General features: G+C 34.7%; 1 protein-coding gene across 3 annotated transcripts in view; it reads right to left on the bottom strand.

Moving 5' to 3' along the window:
• The window catches only part of Med13 (mediator complex subunit 13), an 85,914-nt gene that overhangs the window by 45,963 nt on the left and 14,469 nt on the right, over positions 1-25,482 (bottom strand). For all 3 annotated transcript variants that reach the window (XR_007342293.1, XM_048788205.1, XM_015495378.2), the window contains exons 3-8: positions 15,218-15,363; positions 14,302-14,499; positions 12,532-12,726; positions 11,762-11,924; positions 11,256-11,366; positions 3,433-4,116 (exon numbers count right to left, since the gene is read on the bottom strand). Coding sequence is in view for 2 of the 3 variants with exons in the window: in XM_048788205.1 (XP_048644162.1) it covers positions 3,433-4,116; positions 11,256-11,366; positions 11,762-11,924; positions 12,532-12,726; positions 14,302-14,499; positions 15,218-15,363 (1,497 nt within the window). In the remaining variant the exon portion in view is untranslated. The remainder of the gene's footprint in view (positions 1-3,432; positions 4,117-11,255; positions 11,367-11,761; positions 11,925-12,531; positions 12,727-14,301; positions 14,500-15,217; positions 15,364-25,482) is intronic.

The raw sequence follows: 25,482 nt of genomic DNA on the forward strand, positions 1-25,482 counted from the left end.
AGTTTCAATCTTCATGCCTCCCACCCTCCAAATTACTGGGATTATAGGTATGTGCCACCATGCCCAGCTAGATTATGATCTTTCTTTTAAAGCTGTTTCTAAGACATTAACTTCAAAAGATCCACTATTACACAAGTTAGTTGTCTTTATTGATCAGAAAAGTATTCTGAAGTTTCTTAATTCAAAATCCAGACTTTAATTAAAATCCTACAATTCTTTTAAATTCGAAGTGTTAGATGAAACACAAGGTGTCTGCTAAAATGATAGCAAAGGCATTTTAAGAGAGAATAAATCCCTTAACAGTAGGGAAAATGAGAGGGTATATAAATGGAACAGACTAAATCTTAGGGAAGCTCAAAATCAGATGAAATACACAGAGAAAGTTCACAGTCTACAGGATGCAAAAGGAGACTGTAGGAAAACTATATGAACAATATAATACTCAAAATGCCTAGAAAAAAAATTTTTTTTTAAATCTGGACTTAACATGTCTAGACGAAAATGAGAAGAGCTCAAAATGGGAAAACAGATTTTTTTTTTTTAAATTCATAAAAGGTAATGGAGGTGCTGGGGTTGTGGCTCAGCAGTAGAATACTCGCCTAGCATGTGTGAGGCACTGAGTTCAATCGTCGGCACCATATAAAAATAAATAAAATAAAGGTATTGCGTACAACTATAACTAAAAAATAAATAAATAAATAAAAAGGTATTGGAAAATTGAACTCAGGGCACTCTACCACTGAGCTGTATCCCTAGTCCCCACAGTCATTTAAAAAAAAATTTTTTTGAAACAGGATCTCCTAAATTGCCTAGGCTGACGCTGAACTTGTGGTCCTCCTGCCTCAGCCTCCCAAGCAGCTGAGATTTCAGGTGTATGCCACCATGCTTGATGGAAGAGTTTCTTTTCAAAGAAAACAAAGTGATGAGGACAAAGAGATTACCTTCTTCTTCATTCTGAAGTGAAGCAAGGCCTGCCAATCAAAAATGTTAGCCTATATACACAAACTTTCCAATCTATTCTCTCATTTTAAAGTGTCTATAAAAAATAATTATTATCAGAAATATAAGAAGAACAATGAAGATAAAAGATCAAAATAAGGTAATTCTACAGCAAAAAAAAAAAAGTTTTTTAAACAAAGGAAAAGAAGGGAATGCTAATCTTTTATTTTTAAAAAAAATCTGTTTAGGGGCTGGGATTGCAGCTCAGCAGTAGAGCACTTGCCTAGCACATGCGAGGTCCTGGGTTCGTTCGATCCTCAGCATCACATAAAAATAAATAAATAAAGATATCGTATCCAACTAAAAAAATAAATATTTAAAAAAAAAATCTGTTTAGAAAATTTTAGTAACAAGGGGCCCCAGCATGGTGCACACCTATATAATCCCAGCTGTGAGTTCAAGGCCAGCATAGGCAATAGAGCAACACCCCTCTCATTCATTCATTCATTCAATCATTCATAAATAAATAAATAAATAAACAAGAGAAATTCTAGAAAGGGCTCTAAGAAACAAGGAATTTCCCCAGAACACAAAAGGGGAAAAAGATTTTAAAATGAGAAAATAAAGAAACTCACCATTGGAATCAAAGTTCCAAAGAGAATAGGGGGGAAAAAAGAGAGATGATATCCAAGAAAGAGATTTCCCAGTAGCAGGACAAAAAAAAAGACTTCAAATTAAACAGTCTCTTCAAGTATTTAGTACAAGGACTAAAACAAAAAAGATTGCTATACTTAAACATATTCTTAGAATTTCACAATTCTAAATCTAAAACGAAAACCCTAAAGCCTCATGGAGGTAACAGATAACAATCTTTAAAAAGTGAGCCAGAATGAGACTGTTATTACATATTTTGTTGGAAGCCATTAGAAGACAAACAATGCCATAAGAGTTCCAAGAGAAAATGATATTTCACTGAAAATGCAATACATAGCCAAATTATCAATGAGTACAAGGACAAAAATCAAATCATTTTCAGAAATTCAAAGATGTTAAATATATATTTCCCACAATCTCTCACTCAAGAAGAGTATTGAAGATGTTTGTCAACAAAATAAGGGCAAATCCCAAGAGAAGCCACTAGTTATATTAACTTAGGCATCTATCTACTAAAATAAAATCCTAGAAAACATATCTAGTAAACAACACTAAAAAGTAAAAAATTCTATATAATAGTTACATAATAGGGAAAAAATACACAAATAATGGAGACATATGACATATGACATTTTAACCAACTAATAAAGTCTAAGATATCATTTAACCCTTGAGTAATTTTTAAACAATAAAAACATAATTGACTGAGAGAAGGAAGTGTAATCTTTGCACACTACTTGGCCTTTGACTAACAAATAGGTAGACAGTTCTAAGGAATATAGTAGTAGCATTTTGTTGGATTTCATCTTTTAAAAAAACATAAAAATGCAAAAGGCTTATTTGACAAGCTGTATATATATATTAGAAAACAGAAAAAAAAAAGCCGCCTTCTGCCCAAAGTATGTCATAAATATAGTGAACAAATAAGGCAAATCACAGATGAAGCAAAGTATCTATAGCACATGTTACTAACATAGGTAACCAGAATGTGAAAAGAACAAATCAGACAAAAGAGAGAGACTAAAAAAAAAAAAAAAAAAAAAAAGACTCTGCAATTCACAGAAGAGGTAATCTAAATGATCAAAATATATTTTACAAGATGCTTAACCTCAGTAGGAATCTGGAAAATATGTATTAAAGACAATGAGATGCCATTTTGCATACAGCCAAATTCAAAGACTCCTAACACCAAGTATTGAGGAAAATGAAGAACAACAGTTTTTCTCATACTCTGCTAGTTCATTAGAGAAAAACCATATCAGCTATTTGGACAGCAACCCTTAAGATTGAAAATGGACAACCCTCATGGCCTAGCAACTCTAATTTTCAATGTATTTCCTAGAGTAATTCTTATACAAGTGCAGAAAGAAATGTGTACAGTTCAGTTACATCCTTTGTAACTGTGAAAAACTGAAAATGATCAACATATCCATCTTTTAGAGAGCAAATTAAATTATGATATAGTAACAAGGAAATACCATAAAGTCATTTAACGTGACTTAATTAGAGCTACACATATAAGGACATGTATAGAAATAATAAGCACCAATTCAGGAAGTGAAAGAAGAAAAATAGTACACTGGAGTTCTAACATTGGTTGGCTGATGGATATATGAGTGTTTATATATTATTTTCTCCACTTTTTTTTTGGTGACTAAACTATTCATAATGAAGAGGTTCCCTGAGGAAAAAAAAAGAAAAGAAATTATACAAATTTAATACTCAGAGGATTTATTATTGTAAATCCTATTCTGAAACAAATCCCGGAGTCCTAGTATTAAAAACTTAGATCATTTCCACCCTTAACTTATAGTAGTGACTATTAAAAAAAATACATACTCTGTAACTGATGTTACATTTTCCTGTCCAAAAGGTCCAACTGGATCATCCTTGAATTTATCACTTGGAAGTTGAGGTGGTAAAAACTCTACATCTTTTTTCTTTGGGACTTTGTAATACTTCCAGGCTATATTAGCTTCATCTTCTTCCAAGTTTACAGCTGTACCAATATATACTGTAGGCTCTACAGCTTCCTGGAATTGAGGTGGGAAAGACTGGGACAAACTGTCTATCCTATCCTCCATTGGTTTAGTAGGAACCAAGGGATCCGGTGTTGGCATTTGATAAAAATGTTGACTCTGAGGAGTTGAAGGTGTTTTAGTCACTCCTTCATCAACCACATCACATGGGTGAGGACTAAGTGGGGGTGGTTGAGGTGAATTTGTCATTTCAGTGCCATGCATCTGAGGAGTCTTTGCTACATCATTAGTTCGGATATTTGAAAATCTCACTTGACTATCTGAAGCAGAGATGACAAGTCTTTGGCTGGCTGAATCTGTGTCCATGCCAACATCATCACTGATAGATATACGATGGTGAAAAGGAGTCAAGGGGCGTTTCTGTGGCTTTTCACTCTTTTCTTGCTTCTCACTGGTCTTGTGCTTAGGAAGTACTTGTTGTTGCTGACCTAAAGATGGTACCTGTCCTTGTTGTCCAGAATTTCTTGGTTTGGGATTTTTGTGCCTGTAAGTTAAAATAAAGGGTTGATATTTAGAGAATCACTATTACAGCAAAGTGACATTTCAAATATTATTTGTTGTTTTTCATATAATCCTAAAAACAGAATAATCTGGCTGGGTACAGTGGCATATGTGGGTAATCCCAGTAAATTGGGAGGCTGAGGCAGAAGGATAGAAAGTTCAAGACCAGCCTCAGCAATTTAGCAAGGCCCTAAACAACTTAGCGAAAACCTGTCTCAAAATAAGAAATAATTGCCTGGGGTTGTAGCTCAGTGGTAGAGTGCTTGCTTTGCATGCATGAGGCACTGGGTTCGATCCTTAGCACCGCATAAAAATAAATGAAGATACTGTGTATTGTGTCCATCTACAACTAAAAATTTAAAAATAAGAAATAAAAGGGCTGGGGGTGTGGCTTAGTGGTTAAAGCACCCTGGATTCTATCCCTGGTAACAAAAAAAAAGGAATATTAACTTCAAACATTTCTACTTTTATTGAAATAATTTAGCGAATACAAGAAGACAAGAAAAAGATGTCAAAAGACTTCATTAGTAAAGGAAGAAGAAAAACTTTATTTGCAGTTAACAGTGTTAGAAACTATTCAAGGTGATCAACAACCAATCGATCTTAAAACTATTAGAGGTGGGGGCTGGGGTTGTGGCTCAGTGGTAGAGTGCTCGCCTAACATGTGTGAGGCACTGAATTCAATCCTCAGCACCACATAAATGTAAACTAAAGATATTGTGTCCACTTAAAAGTAAAAAATAAATATCAGAAAGAAAAAAAAAATTAGGTGGGACATCCAAACGTTATGTCTCTTCTGATGCAACTACTACAAATCAACTACAACGCTGTCCATAAAATACTCTTGCCAAAAACATTGTACTTGAATCTAATCAAGGTTCTAGATGAGCATTGCCCACAAGAACTTTGTACTACGATGGAAATGTTCTGTAAGTGTGTACTACGATGGAAATGTTCTGTAAGTGACTCTTGAGCACTTGAAATATAGTTAATGCAACTGAGTAACTTAATTTTTATACTTCTTTAAATATTATTTTTATACTNTCCCCTCCTCCCTCTCTCTCTCTCCTCTCTCTCCCCCTCTCCCCCTCTCCTCCCTCTCTCACTCTGTCTCTCTCCTCTCTCTCTCTCTCTTCCTACTGTCTCTCTCCTGTTTCTTTCTCCTGTCTCTCTCCTCCCTCCCTCTCTCTGACTCTGTCTCTCTCTCTTTTTTTTTTTTAAATATTTATTTATTTATTTATTATTTTTTAGTTATCGGCGGGCACAACATCTTTGTTTGTATGTGGTGCTGAGGATCGAACCCGGGCTGCAAGCATGCCAGGCGAGCGCGCTACCGCTTGAGCCACATCCCCAGCCCCTGTAAGTGACTCTTGAGCACTTGAAATATAGTTAATGCAACTGAGTAACTTAATTTTTATACTTCTTTAAATATTATTTTTATACTACTTTAAATAGCTACTAGTGGTTACTAACACACCTTGTACTGGGCAGCACAGCTGTAAGAGCTACCTTCAATTTATAGAAATATAAAAGTTAAAGAAGAAGTTAAATGACAGCGAAAACCAAATTTGGGTATACAAGGTAAATGATAAATTCAGAACATGGAACATCCTATAGGACAACTGACCTAGTTTCTCTAACCAAGTCAATGTCACATACAGGAAAGACTCAGAATACTTAAATAAGTAAGTACTACTTAAATTTGCATGCTAGTCAAACAAACCACCTATTCTGAGACAAATATTGACAGGGTATTATGACATCAAGGAATTATTGCTCATTTTATTGGGTATAACAACAGAATTATAAAATAACAGGGCCAGAGGTACAGCTCAGTGGTAGAGTACTGGCTTACCACGTGCAAGGTCCTGGGTTCAATTCCCAGCACCGTAAAAGGAAAAAATAAATAAATAAACCTCACACAGAAAAGTACTACAGAGTTAAATGGTATCTTAGATTTGTTTGAAAAAACTTCATTAAGAAGCTAGACAAAGGCTGGGATGTAGCTAGCTCAGTGGCAAAGTGTCTCCCTTGCATTTGCAAAGCCCTGGGTTCGACTCCCAGTCCCCCACACTCCCCGCCAAAAAAAAAAAAAAAAAAAAAAACAGCATCAGCAGCAGGTATACAATGAGGCACACCCCTGTAATGCCAACTACTCAGGAGGCCAAGGCAGGAAGATTGCTAGATCAAGATTAGCCTCAGCAACTTACTGAGGCCTTGATCAACTTAGTGAGACCCTCTCTCAAAAAATAAAAAAGGTCTGGGGATACGGCTCAGTGGTGAAGGAACCATTGGTTCAATTCCTAGTAACAACAACAAAAAAAAGGTGGGTGTGTATGTATGAATGTTTGCTACATATTAAAGTATAATGGCTGCTCTGAGGAAAAACACTTGTAGGAAAGCATTTGTACAACTATCTGAGGTACAAGATGAATTAGGCCTTTTTTTCACAGAACACCAATTTTATTTGAAAAACAATGAGTATCCATCCATATCTGATTATTCAGGAAATCTATTTACTAAGTTACAAAAATGAACAAAACAAGTCTGTCATTTTAAGGAAGAAAAACTGATGAATCTGAACTTTAGAGTAAGATACAAAACTTTGGAAAATTTTATCTGCCACAGGGAACTCGACAATTTTCTAATATTTACTTTTCTGGTGAGATCATTAATGACATAATAGAATAAAATTTTTGTTACCTTATAACAAAATGTTCAGAAGAGCCACATAATTTAATGAATTGATGTTTTCCAAATAACCAATGTAAGAAAAATCAAGCTTAAGTAAAATATCCAGTCATTAGTGGAGTATAAAAATTTCATTAACATGGCTTCAGATTCCACATTATAACTATCATTTAATAAACTATCATTTGCAAATTTTGGTGCAGTATCAAAGGAGAATATCCATAATTATCTGAAAAAGTTATTAAAATATTATCTTCCCTCTTCCAACTGCACAGCTGTGTGGGCTGCATTTTCGTCATATATCTCAACCAAGACAACAAACAAGAGGTTGAATGCAAAAGTAAATATGGGAAAATCCATCTATCTTATAATGCTCAACATTAAAGAGATTTTTTTAAAAACTGTAAAACAATGCCACTTATATAATTTTGTGTTTTAGAAAATATAGTTAATGTCTATAAAAATTTTTTATTCATGTTAATATACACTGGGCTTATTGTTGTTTTTAATAAATTAAGTAGTACTTCAAAATTTCTCTAAAATAAATATAAATAGATATAGCCCATATAAATAAAAGCACTTTAGGTATCATACATTTCTATTTTCTTTTTGATGGACTGGGTATCAGACCCAGAGGTAGGCAAGCAATCTACCCACTGAGCCATATCTTAGTCCCCACAATAATTGAGAGTGTAAATGAAATCTTAAAACCAAAATTTTGAGGTGTAGTCTACACAGTATTAAGAACACCTCCATTAAGGAAGTGAATTATTTTGTTATGTCACAAATACAAGGGATGTGAAAAATAAACAGCCATATATTTACTTATCCAGCTGTAAGAATAGAAACTATATTCATTGAGGCTATATAATAATAATAATCCATTATTGGTATATACCATTATATGGATCTTCAAAAAAAATTTTTTTGTGGGGGGTACTGGGGATTGAACTAAGGGGCACTCAACCACTGAGCCACATCCCTAGACCCATTTTGTATTTCATTTAGAGACAGGGTCTCACTGAGTTGCTTAGCATCTCACTTTTGCTGAGGCTAGCTTTGAACTCGTGATCCTCCTGCCTCCATCTCCCAAGGTGCTGAGATTACAGGCATGTGCCACTGCACCAGGATAAAATTTTGACAACACTGTCATAGTCCGGTACAGACCTTTACTTTAAAACAACAACAACAACAACAAAAAAAGGTTTTTTAAAGACAACAATTCTAGAATCCTAGTATGAATTTCATACTAGAAACCAACCAACTTGGGAAATCTGTTTAATTTAGTGTTAACATCTGAAACTTAATTCCTTTTTTTGTCAAGTAACTTGGCTAAGTGTAAATTGTCTTATGAACATTCTATCAGACAAGTCTAATATCAATAAATGTGCACTATTCAAATCTCACTGGTGAATGATGCAACCAAAACAATTTTATGCTTCTCACTTACTATAACAACTTTAAAAACAATTTTGAGATAGTTCTAAGATGAGTGAAAGTATAAGAAAAACAAAAAAATGAGGAAATTTGGTAGAATCTTTTTGAATTCACAACTGTTTAAGCAGTCTTTTGCCCACAATCATCACCTAATCCACCTAATTTATATCCTATCCAGTATTCACCCTTAAATTTAAAAGTTCAAAAAAATCTAACTTGATAGTCACAGCAATAGCCATTTTTAAAAAGCTGATACAGTTAATACATACTTAAAAAGCCTCTGGAAACAACCTATATGTCCATCAAATAAAAAAACTCTTGGGCTGGGGTTTTGGCTCAAGAACACTTGCCTAGCATGTGTAAGGCACTGGATTTTTATTCTCAGCACAGCATATAAATAAATAAAATGAAGCCCACTGACAACTAAAACAAAAATTAAAAAAAAACAATTTTTGATACTTCCATTCAGTGCAATACCAAGAAGATATTTAAACAATGAGGCATATTTACAAGTAACTAACATGAACAGATCTAAGAAAAAAAATAAGATGTTAAATATATCAGAATAAGATGGGCAAAGTGGCACACACCTATAATCCCAGTGACTCAGGAGGCAGAGGCAAAGGATTACAAACTCGAGGCCAGCCTCAGCAACTTAGCAAGACCCTGTCTCAAAGTAAAAACGGCTGGGGATATAGCTCAGTGCCTAAATGCCCCTAGTTTCAATACCTAGCACCAAAAATAAATAAAATAAAATAAAATCAGAATGTAAGCGTCAAAGGAAAATGTAATGCAAAATTACAGAAAAACTTGTAAAAGAATAATATCTAACTGGCAAAGAGCCACATATAGATAGGGAAAGGTAGTGGATATGGGGAGAATGGGCAAACTTCGTATGTGTAATTACAATTTTTTTTTTAAATTTATTTTTGCAAATCATTTGTTATATATTTATGCCATTTTTAAAAAATCAGGTTAAAATAAATTTTTTTATTTAGTTTAGAATTTATTTATTTATTTATTTTAATGTGGTGCTGGGGATCAAACCAGTGCCTCACACATGCTAGGCAAGCGCTCTACCACTGAGCCACAATCCCAGCCCTTAAGAGAACCCAACGTTAGTCAGGGTCCAGTCCTACCTTTCACTCAGAGGAGATTTACTATACAGAACAGGTTACCAAAACAAAAAAAGAGAGAGCTACCAGGATAACAGTAACTTGAGACTGTGGCTTCAGACTAAAAGGACAATAAGATGAATTAGTCTCACCGTGTTTCGAAAGCCTGGGGTGTGCTATAAACAAAGCAAGAAATGCAGCGTTTGGGACCATGGAGGAAGGGGCTATTAATAGGATACACGGGAGCTGCTGATGAAGCTGGCTCAAAAAAGTAGTGGCTTCTTCCCTCCTTCCACCCTCCAATCTTCTATTAACCAAAACCAGAAAGCAAGGGAGCCTAAGAAATTAAATCCCTGAAATACAAAACAAAGTAGGGAAAGGGTAGGAGCAAACTGGAGGCCAATTAGCATAGTTAGTTAGCAATATTTGTCCTATTTCCTATATTTCACGGCAAAGGAGGATACACACATATGGTTGCTCAAGGCCTCACTCTCATTTAATAATTAAATTAAAAATCAGGCCAGGCACTGTGGCACATGCCTGTAATCCCAGAGGCTTGGGAGGCTGAGGCAAGAACTCACAAGTTCAAAAGCCAGCCTCAGCAACAGTGAGGCGCTAAGCAACTCACTGAGACCCTGTCTAAAAATAAAATACAAAATAGGGCTGGGGATGTGGCTCAGTGGTCGAGTGACCCTGAGTTCAATCCCCAATACCCCCCAAAAAAAGAAAGAGCAGGTGCAATTGTTAACCACTTTAAACTGTAAAACAGCTAACATATCCATACTTTTTTAGTTGTAGATGGACACAATATTTATTTTTATGTGGTGATGAGGACTGAATGTGACCAGTGCCTCACACATGCAAAGCAAGCACTCTACCACTGGGCTACAATCCAGCCCTATATCCATATTTTTATTCCAATCTATCAACAAGAGGTAAGCTTTCAACAATATTGCCAGATATTAAAACATTACCATCCTTTAATCCAAAGAATCTAAGTAAGAACATTCAATATATACAGAAATACACCGCAAGGAGTCCGTCATTATACTCAAGTAGCTAAGGTAAGAAAAACCTTGGCCCTAACTTGCAGGCATTCCATTCTGTTGGCTCATTTTCATGGGGAAAAAGGGTAGCCACCTATTCAGTAACAAGTCCTGATTAGGGATGTCAAAGCCATTATTGTTTACTTGACTGTAAAAGCATGATTTACCTTTAATATGCAGAATAAAATAATAAACTTGGCAATGTAGTTTCAAAGCCTCTAATAAACCTCATCAAAAGTCCCCAATAAATAAAAGGCCTAAAGAATTCATTCTGCTACCAATCTTTCAACAATACAGTCGATTAGAAAGTCTGTATTTGGATAATAATATAGCTTTAGTCCCTTGCCAAAGCACATTTTCTGAATCTTATCCCAACAACTCACTTGCAGCTTCCCAAAGAAAAGAACCCGCTGCACAAAATCCAACAATGTATTTACCATAAAAAAAGAAAAATGACAGTGGAGATTTTTACTAAGTATATCACACATCATCTCTTTTATAAGAACCCTTGGGAGAAATTTCTCAGGCACAGTAATATTGAGGAACAGTTTTCTCAAGAGACATGCGTCTTTTATTTTTCAGATGCTGTGTATACCATAATCTAATAAAATCTCTTTTATTTGGCTGCTAGGAAAAACTTCCACAATCTACCTCTGGTATCTGGAAAATACATACATCTATAATCAGCTTCAAATTATTAAATTTTCTTTCTTATATTTCTTTCTTCTGAAAAAAATTCTAACACAGTGTTTACATAAACATATCCCAAACAAAGTGAATAAGAAACAACATACATATACACACAACCATCAATCAACTAAAAAATAATCTACCTCAAACAACTGCAATTTGTTCTTTGTGTGGCTTCAACAAAGTCCCAGCATGCCACTTTATCAGGAGTTTCTTCTTCACATAGACCACCTGATGAAGCAGAATACTTCCTCCTAAAATTTGAAATTACAAAATTTCTTAAGATTCATAAAATTTTCTAATTTAAATTTAGCATTAAAAATAATTTTAAAAAACAAATTTCTGAGCTAAAGTCATATAAATGACTGTTTAACTCTTAATTATAAGTAAATTACCCAACATGAGATTTTTTTTTTTAACGTGAAAATGAAAATATATGGCTGGGAACAGTGGCACATGCCTGTAATCCCCAGCCACTCAGGAGGCTGAGGCGAGAGGATCAAAATTTGAGGCCAGCCTCAGCAACTTTGCAAGACCCTGTCTCAAATTAAAAAATAAAAAGGTGTGGGGACGTAGTTCAGTAGTAGAACACCTTTGTGTTCATTACCCAGTATCGCTAATGAAAAATAAGAAAAACTAAAATACATACTTGTTCTGTGCTCTGTTCATATTACATTCTTGCCAAACTCTATCCACCACATGATTTGCTAACTTTCTGGGTATTTTCCCACCATGGTGGCTAGTACTATCAGAGTTGAAGCCATCAGACACTGAAGAAAATTTGACCCACTTCTGGGCAGACTGAGGATCAACTGCAAATAAACAACAAAAAAAAATAAGCTGTAGGAGAATAAAGTAGATTTAAAGTAACATTATTGAGGGTTATATTAATTTATGATACAACTTACTCAAGCTGTCTGGTAAACCTGTTCATATTTGAAACAAAAAAGAATATTAAATACTGATAGCAAAAAAATGTCAACAGGGGATGTAAATTGAATTATAGCATGTCAATTTGTTTTCCTGACTTAGAGAATCAAATAAAAATTATAGAGGCCAGGAGTATAGTTCAGTGATAGAACACCTGCCTAACATATGTGAGGCCCTGGGTTCTTTTCCAGCACCACAAATAAGTCAATAAATTGTCTTAATTTTGGGAAATACACTAAGTATGTAGGAATGATGGGACATCATGTATGCAACTTGTTCTCAAATGGTTCAGAAAAGACTAGTGATAATGAATGTACACATACAGAGGGAATAATAAAGCAAACGTTAAATTTGGGAATCTAGAAGAGGGCGTTCTCGGTAACTTTTCAGTAAGTTTTAAATTATTCCAAAGTATACATATATTTTTTCCGTTCTTATGTATTCAATAGGTTTATCACCAGACTCGATGAAACAGACTAGTATTAATACCTGTTTGGACTTCCTCAGGAGAAGTAGGTGGTGTAAGAGTAACTGAAGACATAGCAGGATCTCTTGTGGAAGCAGGCACTTGGTGGACACCCAAGCAAGAAGCTGAACAGTGAGAGGATGCCACAGAACTAGGCGTAGGAATGTCTGACTGGGGGACTAGAACAAAGCATGCTGGGTAGATCATTCGAACACCAGCTGAAAGGGGAAAAAAATGCACAGGAAAATTGATGACTATTGTGACTGCAGTGGAATTAGTCTCAATTCAAGAGCATATAATAGAAAAGCAGGCATACTATGACCATGTTTGCACAGAAAAAGTTTTTATCAAAATACACTCTTGGCAGAAACTATATTTTGTTTTTTAAAGAAAAGTCTTTTTGCATATTTGACCAACTAAACCATACAATTTTTTAAAATTATTACTAGAATTATGAACTATATTCTATTTTTAATCAACAGGTCTACTTTAATTTTTTCCAGTGCTAGAGACTGAAGCCAGGGCCTCACCCAAGCCAAATACTATCATTAGGTCACATTCCCAGTCCTATATAGCTCTGTTTTAAAAGCCTAATAAATGTCTGTGTTTTGTTTCTGTTTTTGCCACAAATGTTCTGGTAGTAATGTTTTTACTAAAACTGAATACTGCTAATGTTTCTAATTTAAAAAAAAAAGTCAATGCAGCAATCTTTATATATAACATTAACATTAGATTCCACTAAATACTGTATTATAGTCTAATCCCAATTATCTGTTCAATTACACACTCTCCATGCTTTCCATGTCTCCTAAGGTACAGTACATATATGTCTTCACCCCACTGTGGGGCTTGGTTATGTGTCTTATTCTAAAATATATGCTATATCCTAATAGGAGTGTTAAATGTGCTTCCAGGGTCAGTAGCAGCCTCTTTTACTTCTGTCTTCTCCTAGTAGATTAGCATTCCCTAGTGTAAAGGTTACCTTGGTAACCTTGGTCCTTGAATGAGAAAACATACAGAATAGAGCCAATGTGAAAACAGCTGACCTAGGCAGAGTACACTAAAGCCACAAGTTCTTTAGAAACATTTTCTGTTATTGGAGATGAGAGTTTTATTAAATGTTCAAGCACTGTATAACACAAGTTTTCACTTTCCAGCCTCCAAATATTGATTTGTTCACAATTATTCTCTCCCATCTTTAGCATAATTCCCTTCAGATAGAATATATTTCCCTATCTCAATGACTTTTGCATGGACAAGTAACTAATTTTTGTTTTGTTGGATACTGGAGGTTGAACCCCGGGGCACTTTTACCACTGAGCCACATCCTCAGCCCTTTTTATTTTGAGACAGGGTCTCACCAAGTTGCTGAGGCTAGCCTGGAACTTGTGATCCTCCTCCATCAGCCTCCCAAGTCACTGGGATTACCACCATGCCCAGCTATGTAACTAGTTTTGTCCAATGATAAGTGAGCAGATGTAATATACACCATATCCCAGCAAAAGCTTTAGCTATACTTATATGGTTAGGTTTGGTTCCTAATGTTTTGATTGTTACTTTTAAGATTAGTGTGTCCCAGATATTGGGACTCCTTTAATCTACATTACAGAATGAGAAGATACATGGTGCCAAACCATGACCAAGTATCAGGCCTTCTGTAATCCAAACAGGAAGTAGGCAACACACAGATGCTTGGTGCTGAAAGCCACTGAGGTATTAAAATTGTTACTCAGTAAAATCTAATACAGACAGCCACATGGTTTCCCCTTCAGAATAATACTCAGAATCCATACCAACAAGAACTTCTACTGCAGCTAAAGAATCATCTTCCCAATCCATATCTTCCTGTTTTTCTTCAGACATCTCCTTCAAGGAACATGAAATAGGATAGAACTGTTTCCATTCACCAATCAATTTTTTTGTAGCTGAATCAGACATCTTGAATGCCTGTCCTGTGAGAGTGCCATTTAGTCCAAATGGGCTTAAGATAACTAGAAACCCAGAGCAGACATCAAGTAAGTAACTAAAACTATTACACCAAATAAGATCATGTTGAATAGTGTGACAAGTAATTATGCAATTCTAAAAACTATTAAAAATATGTCTACCCCCAACTCAGAAATACAAAGAATTCCATCAGGAATTGAGGTATCTGTAATATTCTTCAATTTCTCTTGACTAAAAAAGCAATTTGAGGAAAACAATGTGAATATACAACTCTTAAGTACTTACAATGGACTGCAACATAAATTTAAACAAACATTAGATTTTAAGATCAAATTAACACATTTCTAGTCCTTAAAACAAACCAGCAATCTTTTAAAACATTTTTCCTACTGGAGTTTAATGTTTTTATGGTATAAATGATATTGAAAGTTCCTGTGTAACAATGTTAAACATGGCTTACTTATATGACCTGACACACAGGATAATCTTGAAAAATTAACAGGTAATGCTATTTAACAGAACACATTAAAACCTTAATATTTGTTTTCATGGATTTTAAAAAATAATTTTTACATTAATAAACATACTTTGTTGACTTAATACTCTGAGAGAAAAGAAAGAAAGCTACATCAAAATCATCACTAGGCTAAAGATCAGGGGCAAAATTCCACCAAGCCCAATATGCAAAATTAGCAACTTCAATAAGAATATTCTTGAAATAACAATAAAAGATTAAATTCCTAAGCCAATAAAATAATCTACCTTGAAACGGGCTATTAGATTGCTGAGCAAGGGTGATGTGCTCTTCACTGAGAAGATATACAGGTTGATGTTGGTTAATTTCCACACTGGTACAAACATTGCTTTCTCCATGCAAGAAAAAGGTGAAAGAGCAGGACAAATGTTCACTAATAAAGAAGAAAAAGTTGTATTTTAGTGATGATTAACAGCAAAAAAAAAAAAAAAAAAACATAAAAAAATAACTAGCTTTTCTTTATTAAGAAGTTATAACACAAAAAACGCATACTTTCTTTAACCCAGGAATGCTTCATCTGAAGGAAAAAAGTCATAGACGCAAGCAAATATTTAGTTGTAAGAAAGGTGGTTCACAGCACTATTTATGATTTTTTTAAAAAGCTGCAAAATAGATGAACCAGTTAAACAAGTTAGGTACACCCACATGTATATATATTATTATATAACCACAAAAATGTTGGGAGAGAGGGTTTAATAGAAAGTAGACGACTATCAAAATAGCATGGTCTTAATTATTTAGAAGAAATAAGAATTTTCCTTTATTAAAGAAGTATAGCAAAAAAAATTAATGGCCACAATTTTTATTTTGTTCATTTTCACCCTCTCTGTAAGAAATACAAATATATAAACAGGCCATGGTAGAGCTTGTCTGAAACCTCAGCACTTGGGAGGCTCAGGCAACAGATGACTTGGGCCCATGAGTTCAACATCAGCCTGGACAACACAGTAAGACCCCATCTAAAAATATACCTATTAATGCAAATATGTTTTCTTGTTTTATTATTTCTGAAATTGAGACATATCCAATTAATCATTTAATGAAATAATCTCTCAACCAATGAAATGATTTGAAAGCAATCCTAGAATCAAGGACAGATGTAAAATACTCTATGAGGTGTGTCTAGGTATACAGATTGGAAAATACAAATGCCTTAGGACAGAAGATGTATCCTTAAGACAGATTTAGACAGTGGCAGAGAAAGGAATGAGATTATACACTAAGAATCTACTTTTCTTATTTTTTCTTCACACATTTTAAGAAGTCCTTTAAAATATGATCATTAATCAAATCATAACCTGTTAAACATGAATAAACCCTCTTGAATTTTTTCCACACAAGGCAGAGCAAAATGAATTGTTATATTAAATTATAGGAAGTAATGCTAGAGCTAACAAAAGTGGAAAATAGAAAGCATAAGTGAAAACATAATGCTGAGGCAGGACTACAAGTTTGAGGTCAGTCTTAGCAACATTCCATCTCAAAAAACAAAAAGGGATGGGGATGGAGCTTATGGAGCTCAGTGGTAGAGCATCCTAGGGTTTAGTTCCCAATGCCACCAAAGGGGGGCTGGGGGAATGAAGAGAGAGAGAGGAACAGAGAGGGAAAAGAAAAATGTAAAAAGGAATAATAGAACTAAATATTTCATTTTTAAAAATTTTTTTAGTTGCCAATGAACCTTTATTTATTTGTATGTGGTGCTAAGAATCTAACCCAGTGCCTCACTCATGCTAGTCAAGCACTCTACCACCGAGCCACAACCCCAGCTCCCAAGTATCTCTTTTTATTTATATTAGGGAGTCAACAATAATGTCTAAAGTTGATAGAACAAGTAACTGAAATCAATCATTCAAGTTATGAAAGTAATTTAGAGAAGCTGGTTTGAAGGTATTATTTATCTCAACTGAATATTCATAGACACAAACTGAACTTATCTCTAGAATTATGGTAGTAACCACCAGAAGCACTAAACAAAAAGTTTAAAAACAAAGTAACCTAGTTATTTCTGGGAATGGGAATGGAGTATTAGAGCAGGATTTTTTTTTTAATCACACCATTCAGTGCTACTTGAATTAAAATTACTTTTAAATGTTTTAAAATACTGAATTCTACACATTATTCAGTAGTTAATATATCTTTTGGCTCTAATAGTTTTTAGTATTAAACACTGCAGAACTAACTAAATTTTTACAGAAAAATTGCAAAGATACTACAGAGAGATCCATATCCCTTCACCCAGTTTTCATTAACCATGCTACATCTGTCAAACAATAAACTTACATTGATATGTTATTATCAGCTGAACTCCAGTCTTTTATTTAAATTTTCCACTTAGGCTTTTTTTCCATCTCAGGATCCAATCCTGAGATTTGACACTACATTGCAGATACCATATTGCATTTAACGAATAATTTTGTTTTTTGTTTCTTTGGTTTTGTTGTGGTTCTAGGGATTGAATCTGGGGCACTCTACCACTGACCTACATCTCCAGCCCTTTCATTTTTTGAGATAGGCTTCTCTAAATGCCCAGGCTGAGCCTGAACTTACAATTCTGCCTCATTTTCTCAGATAGCATGCTCCACTTCACCCAAGATACCAGTATTTCTTTATTTTTTCATTTTTTTTTTTTGTTTGTTTGTTTCCGGGGATTGAACTCAGGGGCACTCACTACTGAGCCACATCCCAGCCCTACTTCGTATTTTATTTAGAGACAGGGTCTCACTGAGTTGCTTAGTGCCTCGCTGTTGCTGAGGCTAGTTTGAACTCACGATCTTCTTGTCTCAGTCTCCCAAGGTGCTAGGATTACAGGCGTGGGCCACCTCAACATTCCTAGGGGGAATAATTATTCTGATATACTACAGCACCTTATATCAACATACCTCCAATATCCATTACTTCTCTAACCTCATTTCTCACTAGACTTCCTCTGAAGCTACCATCTCTCTAACACTGGCCTCCCTGCTGTTCCTTAAATATAAGCAAGCCTCGCCAAGCATGGTGGCACACACCTATAAACTCAAGAGACTTGGAAGTATGAGGCAAGAGGATCACAAATGCAAGTCCCAGTAACTTAGTGAGGCCATAAACAATTTGGCCAGACCCAGGCTCAAAATAAAAAATTTAAAAAGAGGCTAGGGATGTAGCTCAGCAGTAAAGCACTGCTGGGTTCAATCCTTCATACCCCCCCCCCAAAAAAAAAAAAAGACCAAGGAGGACCTTATTCCCTACTTTTCAGCCTTAGCTAAATTTACCTTCTTCAGGTATTTATTCAAAAGATTTTGTCTACACAAGCATTTCACTGATGACTTGTATGCTTCTTGGTGATTTTTTTGTTTTTGTTTTTTTTTGGGGGGGTACCAGAGATTAAACTGAACCGAGGGGTACTTAACCCCTGAACCACATCCACAGCCCTTTTTATATTTTGAGACTGGGCCTCAGTAAATTGCTGAGGCTGACCTCAAACTTGCAATCCTCCTGCCTCAGCCTCTGGAGTTCCTGGTATTAGAGGGTTGTGCCACCACACCCCAGCCACTCTTCTGCTCTTGAGTGTCCTCTTTTTGATACAATTCTGTAATTAAAACTGAGTTGGTTGTGGCTCAGTGGTAGCACATGTGAGGCCCTGGGTTCGATCCTCAGCACCACATATAAATAAATAAAATAAAGGTATTGTATCCAACTACAACTAAAATATAAATATTCTTAGAAAAAAATTAGAGATATAAATACATAATAATTTCTAAATAATATTTTAATCTTAGCAAACTACTGATGTTTAATTTCTGAGAGCAACATGCCCATCAAGCTCTTTATATGTATGGACAAAAATAGAAACCAATTTTCAAAGCATTTTCTCTCCACTATTAAAAAAAAAGGATGAGGGCTGGGGATGTGGCTCAAGCGGTATCGCGCTTGCCTGGCATGCTCGGGGCGCGGGTTCAATCCTCAATATCACACAAATATTAAAAAAAAAGATATTGTGTCCACCTAAAACTAAAAAATAAATATTAAAAAAATTTTTTTTAAAAAAAGGGATGAGGCTACATAAGAGAATGCTAAAAAGTTAAAGAATAAATAAAAAATAATCTTCAACTGGTTAGAGTAACTATGCATTTTTCTTTTCTTTTTTTTAATTTATTTTTTTTAGGTGGACACAATATCTTTATTTAATTTTACGTGGTGCTGAGGATCAAACCCAGTGCCCCATGCGTGTTAGGCAAGCACTCTACCACTGAGCCACAACCCCAGGCCCGTGCATTTTTTCAATATGAAAAGCAATTACAGATTTTAGACTTTACAACACTTAAATATGTCTCAGTAGAGGGGTCAAATCTTTTCAGAGTAGAAAGGAGAAAAACTAACAATGGGTATGCCAAAGAAGACATTTATTAAGGAAAAGACTCAAGCAAGAATAAACTATTATACAGAGAAATTATAATTTGATTACTATTAGGGATCAAGTAAACATACTATAGAAACAATTATGAAAACTGTGTGCTTACTTAGTAACTGGAGATCAAATTTCAAAATGTGGGCTGTAAATACTCGTAAGAATATTTGCAAATATAAGCAATAACCTCAATAGTTCCTTAGCATTAAAAGACAAAAGGGGCTAGAAGACTTAATTTTGTATCTTCACATCTACTGCTCCTTTAATCAGTGTAGTTCTTAAAAATACTGTTTTCAGGCACAGTAGCATACACCTATAGTAAAACTACTCTGGAGGATTACAAATTCAATGCAGCTCAGTAGTTGGGTGTTTGCTTAGCGTGTGGGAGGTTTCTGAGTTCAATCCCACTGTGCACTTTCCCCAAAAAAAAGTGCTTTCATTTCACAGAAGAAATTTTTATTTATTTATTTTTGGTTCTGGGATTTGAAAAGTCACTTTATCACTGAGTACATCCCTAGCCCTTTTAATTTTTTATTTTCAAACATGGTCTCCCTAAGTTGTTTAGGGTCTTGCCAAATTTCCGAGCCTGGCCTCAAACTTTCAATCCCACTCCGTCAGACTACCCAGTTGCTGGGACGTAGAAGAAATTTTAAATAAGAAAATGGATAGGAATCAAAATGGATATTTCTTATGACAATAAAACTAAATATGTGCCAGGCATGTGGCACACACCTACAATACCAGCAGCTTGGGAGGCTGAGGCAGAAGAATGGTGAGTTCAAAGCCAGCCTCAGCAATAGGGAGGTGCTAAGAAACTCAGTGAGACCCTGTCCCAAAATAAAATACTAAACAGGGCTGCGGATGTGGCTCAGCAGTTGATTGCTCCTGAGTTCAATCCCCAGTACCAAAAAAAAAAAAAAAAAGTAAATATGCTAAAAATTAGTTTCCTAAGTAGAGCACTGCAATATGAAAAATGTTTTAAAGAAATACATTCAACTAATCGTAAATGTTATTTAGGAATACAAAATTATGAAGATCATCTTTTAACTTTCCCAACAGTCTTTCCAGATGCCCAATGAGCACTTGATTCACTTTTTAAACTAGAAAAAAAATTTGGCTGTCTGATATAAATTTGACTCCCAGGGGTCTTTCTAAAGAGACTGCACCTCAGCCTTCTGAGATGCTGGGTTACAGGTGTTCGCCAGAGCAACAGGCCATTTTGTATTCCTTTTTTTTTTAGTTGTAGTTGAACACAACACCTTTATTTCACTTGTTTATTTTTTTGTATATGGTGCTGAGGATCAAACCCAGGGTCTCCCACGTTCGAGGCGAGCGCTCTATAGCTGAGCCACAACCCCAGCCCCCCATTTTGTATTCTTAAACACAAAATGTTACCACTGCTCTCCACTCCCATTCTATCTATAACAGCTCTCAATTCCTACAGTCTGATCAAAGAAAAATATCACCACCTATGATACTAGCAAATGATCCAATATAGCCTTATCTTCTTGTAATTTAATGGTTTAAAGTAACCCATGTTTATACATGATATTGGAGAAAAAAATATTCTATAAATGGGATAATAATTTCTAACATTCTTATATTAAGGCAATATTCTAGTCAGAATGTTATCAAAGAATTTTAGGTTGATACTGACATAATAAATTCAGAATGGCTTTTCTTTCAGGGAGAAATATTATCATTTATAACATCATTCTATGAACCATGGCCCTTAGTACTTAAACAAGTAGTGGGACATGGTGATGCACACCTGTAATCCCAGAAGCATGAGAGGCTCAGGCAGGAAGTTGATAAGTTCAAGGCCAGCCTCAGCAATTTAGTGAAATCATGTCTTAAAATAAAAACTAAAAAGAACTGGGGATGTAGTACAAAGGTAGAGGATCCTTGGGTCCCCAATACAAAAAAAAAGAAAACTCAAATACATGATAAATATACCACTATGAATACAGTTTTTACATATCATACACTAATTAAAATAATAAAATTAGAGGAATTAGTTAAGTAAAACAAGCAAGTGCATCAAGGGGAAAGGGAAAGTACAGGGAATGAGAATGGTCAGATTATGTTATGTTCATGTAAAAATACTGATTTCCACTGTTTTTAAAAAATATTTTTTAGTTTTAGGTGGACACATATCTTTATTTTACATTTATGTAGTGCTGAGGATCAAACCCTGTGCCTTGTGAATGCTAAGTGAGCGCCCTAGAACTGAGCCACAATCCCAGCCCCCTAATTTCCACTATTATGTATAATTATAATGCATCAATTTGAAAAAAACAACAAAAAATACATGTAACTACAATAACAAACTAAGGTACTAATAAGGTAAAAGATTGTAGAAAATACTACTCTTTTCCAGGAGCTAACACTATAATATATGAAACAAAAATGCACAAATGAGACAGAATTTTATAAATGAGATCTGAACACATAATTATATACTGATATTGACTTATACCAGATCAATATATATTATTCTATGTTCTTATCCTTACATAACTCATTCATTCTATCTAGCATCTACCTTTCCTTCTTTCTAAATCTCTCAATATACTGCTATGTACAATATACTAATTTGGTCCTGTTTTCAAAACGTCAAGTATTTTAAAAATTAAAAAAAATTTTTCATTAAATAAGAAAATGTTGACTTAAAACCCTAGTTATCCAACTAAAAAATAGGGAAAAGACTTAGACATTTCTCCAAAAATGATGTTCAAATGGCCAGTAAAAAAATCATTCTTAGCAACACATTAAGAAAATAAAAATCAAAAATACATTAAGATACCACTTCACTCCTATAAAGATGGCTATTACTTTTTTAAAAAACAGAAAAATAACAAGTGGTGAGAATGTATAGAAATTGAAATTCTTTACAACACTGATGGGAATGTAAAATAGTGAAGCCACCATGGAAAATAGTATGGCAATTTCTCAAATAATTAAACTTAGGATTACTGTATCTAGAATTTTCCACTTTTGAGAGTGTACCCAAAGAAATGAAAACTACAACTTGAAGAGATACCTGTACACCAATGTTTATAGCAGCATTATTCACAATAGCCAAATGCTGAAACCAACTCAAATGTCCAATGACAAATGGAGAGATTAGCAAAATGTGGTAAATAACATAGAATGGATTATTATTTAGCCTTTAAAAAAATACAGTCAAATGTTACAACACGGAAGAATCTTGAAAATATTATGCAAACTGAAATGACATAAAAGAGCAAATACTACATGGTTCCATTTATATTAGGTATCTGGAATATTCAGATTCACAGAGAATTTATTATTTTATAGGCATATTTTCAGTTTGGGAAGATGAAAAAGTTCTGGAAATAGACAGTAGTGGAATGGTTGCACAATAACATTAATCTACTTAATGCCAGGAAGCTACACACTAAAAAATTATGAAAATTGAAAATTTTACGTTACTTCTTTTTTGGGGGACTGGGGACTGAACCAAAGGTGCTTTACCACTGAGCTACATTCCAAGTCGTTTTTCAATTTTTTGAGACAGAGTCTCACTAAATTGCTGAGGCTGGCCTCAAACTTGTGATCCTTCTGCCACCAGTCACCTCCTGGTGACTCTATAGGCACCAGCATTATAGGTATGAGCCACCACACCTAGCTATTACATATATTTTATCACAAAAAAAAAAAAAAAAAAACCCTAGTCATCTTAATTTCCAGAATATTACATGAGTTCATTTCCAAATGTTATCTTAAACATTAGAATCTTTTAAAATTCCAAAATATAAGCCTATCATAGTGACACACACTTGTAATCCCAGTTACCCAGGAGGATAAGGCAGAAGGTCTCTCTGGGCAACTCAGCAAGACTCTCTCAAATTTTTAATTAAAAGGCTGGGGATGTATGTCAGAGGTAAAACACTTGACTAGTATAGTATCAGAGGTCTAGGTCAATCCCCAATACGGTGGGGAGGGGAGAATCCAAATCCTAGGTCACAGACCCAAGTTAAGACACCAGTAGCAGTACTTTTCTGAAACTCTCCAGGTGGTTTTCATATCCAGAAAAGTTTAGAAATCACTGTATTAGTCTATATGTCTGCAGCCTTCAGAATAATATTTTATTCATTTATAGGTATATCAGACATTCTTAAATATTTATATATAAATATTTTGTTCATGGAGTTAATATAGATATATAATTAAAGATTTATATTAAAATCCTGAAGATAACACCTCATCTGTCAATCTTATACATATTTCCACTCATTTAGTGAACACATTACTTAAAATTATACTGTAAAGAACCCTTGGAGCTGGGCGCAGTGGCGCACACCTGTAATCCCAGTGGCTTAGGAGGCTGAGGCAGGAGGATGGCGGGTTCAAAGTCAACCTCAGCAACAGCAAGGCGCTAAGCAACTCAGTGAGACCCTGTCTCTAAATAAAATATAAAATAGAGCTGGCAATGTGGCTCAGTGGCTGAAGGAAACAAAAAAAATCTGGTCAAAAACTTTATCCTCTACAACTGCTCTTTTTTTGTAGCTGTTTTAAATTATTTTTACTATTTCTTACCATTTTAAAGATGTAAGTATTTGAGATATAATAGGCTACAGAGTATACAATCGATTGCATATTTTTCATGCCCTATAATCCAGCTACAATACTTAACAGCTGTACGACTTTGGAAAAATTAACTTCTCTATGCTTCAGGCTTATTACTCATAAAAATGGAGTAATGATAGACTGTAAGAATTTCATTAAAACAAATAAACCCTAATTGTGAATAATATCTGGCCAGTTCTGGTTAGGTAAGTTCCTTACTCTCTTCTTCCCTGCAGAAAAAAAATTCTATTATTCACTTCTCAAAGGAACAGCTGAAAAAGATTTGTATGTATCAACATAGCTAAAAACTACAGTAAGAAAAGCTCAAGGGGAGGGAAAAAAAAAATGAGAATTTTTTTCTTAGCACTTAATTTTTCTCATAAACATTCTTGAAAAGCATTAACACGTTAAAATCTGATCGTGCTAATCCAAATGATTTAACAGAGAAATGCACAAGTATTATGGTTGTACTTCAGAAATGTGATACATGATAATCTGTTGACAGCCATTAAGGACAAACTAATACAGACAAACAACACAGGGGAGGGGCAGACAAAAGATGTGTCAAGCCTAAAGGAATTACACCTAACTCAGTAAATGGTGGGTACCCTGACATAGGTATGGCATTCTCCTGCCTTTAAAAACTCTTACACTATCACAATTTAGTAGACAATTCCAAGAAGGTTTACAGATCATCAGGTATTAGATATCTTTCGCCAATAAACATTACCAAGTTCAGTTAAGCTTGAAGCCCTAGAATCATGTTGTTAATAGCCAATATATCCATCTAACTACTGATGACTTAAAATGTGGCCAGTCCAAACTGAGATCCACTCAAGATAAAACACATGCTAGGAATTCAAAGACTCATTACAAAAAAACCCAACTATTTCATTAGTATCTTCTGTAGATTTAATTACATGCTGAAATATTATTTTAGATATACTATATTAAAAAATTGTTAAAATTAATTTCACCTGAATTTTGATTGTTTATTTTTGTTTTACTTTTAACCATCTAGCAGAAATTTTAAAATTACGTATGTGGCTTACTTTGTATTTTTATTGAACAGTGCTACTCTGAAAGACAACAAAGGAAATAAGTCCTTAAAAAATATAATCGCAGTAGCTCTCAGCTTCTCTATAAGTTCAGGTTTTCAGAGAAAACCAATCAAAGGACACAGTAAAGCTACTAATAGCTACTATTTTTGTAGCACAAATTTACATCTCATGGCACTTTTTTCCCCCCCTGGCAGTACTGGGGACTGAAGCCACGGGTGCTCTATCACTGACAGCCTAAGCCCTTTATATTTTTTTATCTTGAGACAGGGTCTTGCTAAGTTGGTGAGGATCTCAGTAAGCTGCTGAGCTGGCTTTGAATTTATAATCCTCTTGCCTCAGCCTCCCAATTTGGGATTAAAGGAGTGTGCCACTGTGCCAGGGTTTTATTTTTAATTAATTTTGGAGATCAGGAGATAATGTAAAAGCCTAGTGAGGCAGAAGATAAATATAC

This window comes from Marmota marmota, unplaced genomic scaffold (assembly GCF_001458135.2).
Source record: "Marmota marmota marmota unplaced genomic scaffold, marMar, whole genome shotgun sequence".
Lineage (NCBI taxonomy): Eukaryota > Metazoa > Chordata > Mammalia > Rodentia > Sciuridae > Marmota > Marmota marmota.